Raw genomic sequence first — 9,451 nt, forward strand, 5'->3', positions numbered from 1 at the left:
CAAACTGGATGCCAGGCTAGAGATCGGTGCCAATAAAACATTCCACCACGTACAAAGACTGTCCAGGGTAAACCCAACATCATCTGAGGTCACTGACATCAGAGGACTTATCCTCAGCTGTAAGTCGATTAGTGGGTTACTTGAAACGGCTCAGTTGTCTTAACATCGATTAGCACATCAGGGTCGATAAGTATAACATTCCCAAGTGTCTGCCCCACCTACAGGCATTCTGCTACGAATGTTAAGGTGGACATTTCTCTTTCCAAAGAGCGCAGCTCATGAATTAAAATATCCCAGCCAAGACAGCTATATAGTTTTGGACACCGGAACCATCTCGGTGGCCATCTCGCAGCTGTGCGCGGTGAGGCAGCGTTGCCGGGGCGGCGGATGTATCCTGTCGGTGACGTCACCGCACCTCTCGCCGGACGGTGACGTCACCGGCGGCAGCGTCGGAAACAGCCGCACCGGAAACGGATCTGCAGCGCGCCCCGAGCGGGTCAATGGCCGGCACTGACAGGGCGGCGGGCTGGGGTGAGGTCACGCCGGCTGCACTCAGGGTCTCACACCAGCTGGGGTCACACCAGCTGGGGTCAAACCAGCTGCAGTGGGAGGTAATACCAGCTGCAGTGGGAGGTCACGAATGTCACACCAGCAGGACAGGCAGCCATTAAAGCGGTAACGGACCAGTCCGTGCTGGGCAAAGACGGACGATCGTTCAGCGCGGTGCAGGCTGCTGCGATCGACCACCCCTCCGCTGGCACCACTGACCAACCGGCTCTGATTCTCAGTCCGTCCATGCCGCCACCGGACTCGCTCAGTCCACACTGACGCCAGCTGGCACTCCGATGAATGGGCTACATCGCTCGCGACAGGTGGGTGTTGGCAGCCGGCGTCTGTTGAAATTGGCCACCCTGCACAAACTACAACCTCGCGTAACCGATCCACGGAGCTTGTCCACTCCGTCTCAACGCCTCAACACTAAATCCTGGTTATATCGGAGTTGGAGCTGCCCACTCGGATTTAGCTCGGATTTGGACTCAATCTCGGAGTACGGCCGACCCTGCCGGGGAGCTGGGGTCGAGGTGTCAGCGGCCTGGGGCTGCGCTCTCCTTGCTCAGCTGACAGTCGGCTGTGTCCGTCCCTGGTCGATTGGCGGCCACTATCTGACCCGACCCCGATAGCAGCTGTTACTGACCGGACGCTGGCGGTCGGCTCCGTGCGACCAATGCACGGTCGGTCGCGGATAACGCGAACGAGCGGTCCTCGGCATGACATCCCGTCCAGGAAACAGAGGCAGGCCTCCTCTGGGCGTGCTGTCAGACCTTCCGGACGCTGAGTGGCGCCCTGACAGACATATGGAGCTCTCTGTGTGACGTCAGCTACATTCAGCCAAACAGAGCCTCGCTTGTTGCGCTCTGTTCAGCGTTGTTCAGCACACGGGGCCCTTCGCAGCGCGCCCCGCACAGGGAAACAAAACAGGATCCCTCGCGTCCGGTTGCGAAGGCACAGTATAGCGTATTCTACTGGGCTGAGGGCCATGTGCATCCCGCCGCCCGCATCCTGTCCTAAGTGAGATGTCACCAACAAAATGCGCGGTAGAAGATAAGCTATCCAACAAACATTTAAGGTTTCCATGGTCGTGTTTTGTTAGGGAGCTATCATCACATGCCACAAACAAGCCTGCACTATTTCCTCCTATGCAATACTCCTGCATGCAACATATCAGAAATACTAGAAAATTACTAATAAGTGAGAATGGAAGTTCAATTATCATCCAGCCTCGGCGCAGGAGGGGCTGCGGCCCTGACCGGGAGCAGGGCGTGGTGGCCGGTGGCGCCGGGTCCGGAGGCCGATTTCGGCCGCGCTGTCCTCGGTCGCCCCGGGGACGGCCGTCAGTTTTAATGACGTCACTGGCCGTTTATCGATCGCACCGGTCGCCCTGACCGTCGGACGCATACATCAATAACGTGGGCCGCGCGGCGCTGAGCGCAGTACATTGGACCGCTCGTCGATAGACGATTTAAATGCCATAGGCGGCAAGCGTGAACCCGTGAAGTGATGCGCCCTTCTCTAGTCAAGACAAGACAAGCTCGTCCATGGTCGTCGCGCTGGAGGTCCGTCGCCGCGTGCGTGGTCCTCAGTGACTTATGGAAATAACACACGCTTGTGCAATGACCGACCCAAGGTCATGTCGCCAGTTGCACCGCCTAACGAGAGATCCACGGAGGGCACCGGGATTAGAGGCCTATCATCTCCATTGGGGTGCCACGCCCTGCCAGTTCGTTGTCTGAGTCCACCTTTGGAGTTCCTGAACTATCTAACAGATACCCACAGCCCGTCCACCGCCGCTGCCTCCCCAGCGGAGCGCGGCCGGCGCGGCCGGCACCCCCAAACTCACAGCAGCCGGAAGCAGCGAGACGAGATGCTCTTCACTCGGTTGTCCATCTCCGTCAGGGCTCCCATGGGCGGCGGCGCGGCTGGCGGCCCGGCTGCGCACTGGCTCGCCCGCACACAGCGCCGCTCGGCACGGACAGCACCTGTTGCCGAGTGCCGGCCGGAGCGGCCCGGAGCGGCCGCCACCTGCCCGCCACCTGGCGGACGGTCGATAGCGGCCCCGTCGGCTCCGACGAACGGCCGCCGCCGCCGTCGGCAGGCTGGTTTACGCTGACCGCGCGCGGCGCCGGCGGCGGCCCGGTACGGCCGACGCGCCGCCGGATGTGCCCCGGAGCTACCGACCGACGCGACCGTCCCAGCGACCCACCGAGGGAGGGAGGAGAGAGAGAGAGAGAGAGAGAGAGAGAGAGAGAGAGAGAGAGAAAGAGAGGGAGAGAGAGAGAGAGAGGGAGAGGGAGAGGGAGAGGGAGAGGGAGAGAGAGAGAGAGAAAGAGAGAGAGGGAGAGAGAGAGGAGGGAAGGTGAGGGAGAGAAAGAGTCTCGCGGGGAAATTTATTGTCATCAGCCGTGCCCCAAAAAGAAAGGGTCGCATGGTAAAATTCGCAATTAATCAATATTGCCATTCATCGTTTGAAATAACCTTTTAGGGAACATTGGGGTAAATTGGCCGGTAGAGCTTACCGCCATACACAAGAACGATATCTAACCAAAGTATATAAAAACTATTGACTATTATCATTTGACATTACTAACTAGTACAACCAAGTTGAAAAGTATTGGAAGCTTGTTCTTATGCAATGGGAATGAATTAAAATGAAAAATATGCCTTAGGGTTATTTGCCTACGCTGGAAAACTTGGATAGCATATAAACGGGTTGGGTTGTAAGCGAATTGCAACAAAATGGTATCATGTGTTAGTGTATTCAGTAGCAATAAAAGCAACTTGCTCTTTTTCCCATGATCGTGACGATGCTGCTGACAAAACTGCTTGAATGTCTGTGCATATGGCCGGTACTGGCGAGATATCTTGAGGGTACCTTCAGGACTGGTTTTATGAAAACGTCGTGTTTCTGAGCGCGTGGTGCCGAGCTTATTGGAATTATAGTCACTGGCGAGCAGCGGTGGCATTACGGCACAGCCCACCTTCAATACAATTGTTTTTGTTTTTTTCGCTTCCAGAATCTTCCCTTTCCCACGGCTATGGGAATGAGAGGACGATGTGAAGGCTACGAGATGAGAATAGGACTAGCCCTCGCCCGTAATAATGAAGTTTCCACAGCGGCTAACGTGTACTTACGAGTACCTCAAGGGGGAGGGGTCGATCGGGCGCCTTTCGTTCAACTTCGTTAAAGTTAAAGTTTTGCGGAAAGCGAACGTGTTGCCCGTGACGAGAACAAGCCGATGATACCCAATTTTAAGTTCATAATTCATTGGTTGACCTTCAAAGTCAGGTCAATGATCAAAATGCTGGGAACGTCGTGACTTCCTTGATCTTTTTGAAGCGAGGGTTTTGACCCGCGCCACGCTGGGACTCGTGGACTTCCGCGTCCTGCTGGGGGTGTTTGAACCGCCCCTCACCCCTTCTAGCTCGGCCGCTGGGTTGGGTCACGTAGCGAAACGCGCGTAGCAAGCTCAACAATTTTTTACAAACCGGCGCATGGGAATTAATACATAGAGCTACAGCACCGCCGTAAAACGCATTTGATAGCCCTTTTAAAGTTCTTTCTCTCTAAAACATATCTCGGCTTGACCTAAGGTCAACGGTTTAGCATGCAGATGGTAAAAACTACTAAAATAGTTAGTAGACATTACATTTTTGTGGATACGGTTTTTCCGCAAAAACTTGTGACGCAAAGTTCGCACGACCTTTTTTCCGGCATCGTGTTCCCCTCGTTAACACGCCATATGAACTATCAGTTGACCTTGAAAGATCAACTTGAAAATTCCTCAGGTTAAGGTCATGACTTGGCCGGAGAAGGTAGTGTTCAGGGTTGTATACCAATCAAGTCGATTGAATTGATTGATTTGATTCAGCGCGTATTTTGAGTTGATTGGATTGAGTCGATTGACTTTTCGAGATGACTGGTTGACTGACTCGTTTGACTTTAGCGACTGGTTGACTGATTTGATTCCCGAAAATTAGAGTGACTCGTATGATTGAGTCGATTGAATGGAAAGTTGAAATAAGTTTTAGTTGACGAAAAATAATGACACCAATTGATGACATCAAAGATCACAAAACTACACTGAAAACTGCTTGTCATTACAACTGCAATATGGAGTAGATGGCCAAATAAAGAACAGGGCCTAAACATGAACAGCCAACTTTGACTTTCAACTGCAATAACTCAAACTGCTCCAATCCTGTGATAGAACCTGGCGATGCACCTACCTACCTTTCTGCACTCAGCAGGAATTTTTTTTTTAATCCAGATGATAAAGTGCAAGGCCCTATATAATAAAGTGTGATTAATTACTAATTCACATCTCCACATCTCCTCAGAAACAACCCACTGAATTGCACTGAACTCTATAAATATCTGAAACCCCTACAAAAATAACTGAAACAAAAGCGCCGTTTTCGTCTCGCTAATTACGTTTACATTAATAGCTAATTTGCTGCATTGTTTAATTTGCAGCAGAACGTTTGTTGATCCTTTTCTCCTGAGAGCCTAGGCATAACATATTTAATATATTTTATTTTCCTTAAAATATTTTGCCGAATATTATTAAGTGGTTTTATTTCAATTGAAATAATAATTACCAGTATAACGCCTTTTGGGGCGACTAACGGAGCGAGCGAGAGGGTGGGCCTTGCACGTGCGAAATTGCGAGGGGGTACCTCCAACTGACTTGTGCACGGCACCCTACTAACTGGTCTCTAGCGATGTGCCAAATTTGGGCACAATCGGCCCAGCCGTTCTCGAGATCTGGAAGCGGCACCCTGCACGTGCGCACGTGCAAAATGGGTCCCAACTGACTTGTGCACGGCACCCTACTAACCGGTCCCTAACCGTGTACCAAATTTGAGCGCAATCGGTCCAGCCGTTCTCGAGATCTGGAAACGACCCCTGCACGTGCGCACGTGCAGCAGCACCCCAACTCTGGCACATGTATAGGCAGTGCCTAGTGGGTGCCTACCTACATGCCAACTTTCAGCGCAATCGGCCAAGTAGTTACCGAGATATTGCAACAATTACAAAAGTGACACCTCTTCGTTTTGCACGTGGCACGTGCATAAGGGGTCACCCTCATGCATCGGGAATAGTCCAATACTTGGTAGAAGGAATGAAGCTACCCTACAAAAATTACCGCGTGTAAATCGGTCAAGTGGTTGCTGAGATATAAGCCTCGCAAAAGCGTGACCACGGCCGGCCGGCCGGCCGGCCGCTCATACTCAGAAATTTCCGTTAATCTAAGGAAAGACTCCGCTCGCTTCGCTCGCTCCGTAAAAACGAAATTGGTGTTGTACAACAGATTTATTTTATGATGATCTACCATACTACATGTTAATCAATGACGTCATCTTACCAAAAAATCAAAAGACGAAGAATAAGGATTTATAAAAGCTTAGCATACTTCTTGGCAAAACGTTTTCCAAGGCCCTATATACCGTTTTCGACGTTTTCTTTGTTTTTTCGCAGTCGCACCAACGGCATTTAATTTTCCTTGTTCTTCTTCCTTTGTCCTTAACTTATCCTGTGGTTCCAGAGTCCCTGTCCTTTCTATTTCCTTTTAAATATATTTTTAATGCTCATCCCTATCCCCAAGTCCTAACAGTTTCAAATTGTATTGCAATAAAATGTTTTGAATTCTTCACATATAACCTATCTACCTTCGTTGGTACTGTTGGTAGCCAGTGACACATCTAGGCAGGTAGGTAGGTACCTACCTGCTTTCCTGCTGTCTTCATAAAGCATACCTAATGAAGTTGTCAAATTTATAGCACATTTTCAACACTTTCATATCAATATGGTGTCAGTGTGGCATGTAACCTAGCTAGGTTCATTATGTTCAGGGTTCAATTCAGAAGAGCTCCGCATAACTCACATAAGAGACAGACGGGGGCTTTACATGGGGTAGATGGCCTGATGAGTGATGACTTAGCTGGAATATGGCCAAAATTAAATTGACAACTTTTAGGTGAAAGGTGGTGATTTGGGTTAAGGGGCGTTTGTTGAAGTCAACTACTGGGTTATTTTGCACCCATTAAATGAAACTTCTGCTCCAATTCTACCCATTGAACCTCAATATCATGATCCACCTGTCCATCACTAGGTATCCTTCCTTATTACATAGAAACTTTGAATGGCATGGCAATTTATAATTTTAAATGACAATATTTTTATGTTTCTTCTGTAGGTAGGTAGGTAGGTAGGTACACCAGACTGCTATGGACACTTTTCCAAGTTGGTGGGGCAAAAAACCTAATGTATATCTTGGTTTGAGTCGTTTGATTGAGTTGATTGATTCCTTTCATTGTCGCGTTTGAGTCGATTGAATCAATTCCCGAAAACTGCTCTGACTTGATTGATTTGATTGGTTTCCCAAATTTGTCGTGATTGAATTGATTGCTATTGATTGAGTCGTATACAACCCTGGTAGTGTTGCATATCAGTCGATCCCTATCGTTAAACTCAACCCCTCCAAGGTGTTTTCATTGCTCTACCATGGCTCCATCAAAAGTTATTAGCGGAAAATTGTTGCATACCTTTTGTGACCTGAGATGTTCTTAGGGGCAAGAAGAGGGATCACATGAGCACTCCTTCGGTTCAGTACTTATGTAATATTCATCTGAAACCAGCTGTTTTAGAGTGTTTTTTATGACGTTTGTCTCAAAGAAGCACCTTTCAATTTGCTCCCATCGGCATTAACTTATAATGGAGAGGTAAAAAATTGACCTGACGTTAGGCCACCGATATCAAAAGTTCCCAGAAAAACATTATGTTAATCCCGTTAGTCTAATCAATTGCCTGAAAATTTCAAAGCTATCTGTCCCTCGGTGTAACTATATGGCAAGCATTAAAACTTGTTCTGACATGCGGTCATTTGACGTGAACTGCTGACTTGACCCAGCGAGACCTGGGTCTGAAACTTTCACGGCATGTGCAAAAAAAAAGATGTTTGGCCGTTTTTAGATGCTTGCGATTTGCGAAAAATCGCAAGGGTATAGGGTGTTCACTCCCCTCCCCTTAGTAGGGTGAGGGTTAAACGGACACCGACTTGACGCCTTGGTTTTTCGCGAATAATTCACGCAAAAAGCGATTGATTACAATGAAACATTAAGAAATATCGAGTTCATTAATTTTGCACATATGCGACGAATTTCATGACCCTGGTCGAGATAATCTTTGACCCATGATCTGCTTCTCGAGACCATGTCCGGCCGGAATTGTACGTAAGTGTGTGCGTATGTACAACTTCAACGGATGTCAGCGCACATTATCCGTGCGTTTCCAGGTATCAAGGTCACGTAGGGGTGAGGTCAAGACCATTGACCTTGCATGACCTCGGCTGACTTTTTCGTGTTTTACAGATTTCTTAGGTAGTTTTTGGTGGTAATTTCGAATTTGGCACTCATTTTAATATTTCAAAACTAGTTTTAATGCCTATGCAACATGCTGCGAGACTGTCAATGGTGGTAAACAATAAACACCTACTACGAATAGCCGGCGGGACACTTGATGACCTGAGCCAACCTACCGCAAATGCATTAACCCGCGCCGGGCCGGGGTGTTTGAACACCACCAACCCCCCCCCCCCTGCGGTTTTTCGCAGGTATCTCACAAACGGCGGCGCGGAGCGCCACAGTTTTTGGCACACCTGTTTGTGCATCTTTTCCGCACATGTTGTGAAAATTTCGGAGCTAGGTCGTCTTAGGTCAGGTCACCAGGTCACGCCAAGTGACCTCACCTCAGAAAAAATAAGAATGCTCGTCATAGCTACACCGATTGATCGATTGCCTTCAAAACTTTCAGCGATTGATTAGAGCAACAATATCTATAAAATGTATATCTCGGAATTTTGATATCGGTGATCTAAGGTCAGGTCAATTTTGCGGCCTCTCCATTATAAATAAGTCAATGGGAGAAAATTGAAAAGCGTCTGTTTTGCACGAACGCTATTCTAAGACACTCTCAAACATCGAGATGTAGGTAAAATTGACACACTGAACCGGAAAATGGCAACTGTGACCCCTCGTTATGTCACCGAGGTCATATCAGGTCACCAACAGAATTTAACAGTTTTTCGCTAATAACTTCTGATAGAGGCGTGCTAGAGCGCTGAAAATGCCTTAGATGTGATTGGCTCGACGTTGCGGATCGACTGATATGCAACATGACCTTTTCTGGTCAGGTCATGACCTTGACCTGAGGTCAAATTTTCAAATTGACCTTTCAATGTCAAATTATAGTTCATTCGACGCGTCTTGACGAGAGGAACACGATGCTGGCAAAAGTAATGTCATGGCTCTTTTGAGTCGTTATCGCCGAAAAAATGCTTTTCGTAAAAACGGGTATTTTTGGAGTTTTTGCCCTCTGGAGGCTAAACCGTTGACCTAAGGTCAAATCTGAGAGCATAGTTCAGAAAGTTCTGTAAAAGGGCTATCGAATGCGCTTTTCCGCGGCGCTGTAGCTCTATCGGTTCCCGAGATAGCCGTCGGCAGTTTCCAAAATGTTTTGAATAGTCAACATTTTACCTTTGGTGACCTCTGGTGACCTGACCTTTAACCCGCGCACCGACGGGGGTCTGCGCCAACTTCGCACCGACGGGGGGGCGGATGACCGCCCCCCCCCCCCCTGAGATCTCGAGAACCAAGCAAGATAGCGACAAGCGGTAAGCGACATCGGATACGCACGGTCAAGATCTACAATTTTTACTAAGGTCATTTTCAGGTCAGGTCAAAGATGACGTCACAGGGGTCGAAAAAGTCAAAATGGCGGCGCTAGATATGGAGAGAGTTTTTCTCGAATAACTTTCGAATTAGTCAAGATAGGAACAAACTAAGGGCATCATCGTGATCCTCTCGTCAATCCGCATCAAGGTCAAAGGTTGAC

The 9,451-nt window shown here is 48.7% G+C and overlaps 1 protein-coding gene across 2 annotated transcripts in view; it reads right to left on the bottom strand.

Moving 5' to 3' along the window:
• LOC122384143 (regulator of G-protein signaling 20-like) overlaps window positions 1–9,451 on the bottom strand; it is a 58,401-nt gene that overhangs the window by 31,471 nt on the left and 17,479 nt on the right. Inside the window, exon 1 of one of the 2 annotated variants that reach the window (XM_043371199.1) lies at window positions 2,399–2,557. The exons of the other annotated variant lie outside the window; for it this stretch is intronic. Within the exon in view, the coding sequence (XP_043227134.1) occupies window positions 2,399–2,463 (65 nt within the window). The 5' untranslated portion in view covers window positions 2,464–2,557. Of the gene's footprint in view, window positions 1–2,398; window positions 2,558–9,451 lie in introns of those variants that run through there. 2 annotated transcript variants of the gene reach the window in all.

This window comes from Amphibalanus amphitrite, unplaced genomic scaffold (assembly GCF_019059575.1).
Source record: "Amphibalanus amphitrite isolate SeventyFive unplaced genomic scaffold, NRLGWU_Aamphi_draft 000014F_arrow, whole genome shotgun sequence".
In the NCBI taxonomy this organism is placed as follows: domain Eukaryota; kingdom Metazoa; phylum Arthropoda; class Thecostraca; order Balanomorpha; family Balanidae; genus Amphibalanus; species Amphibalanus amphitrite.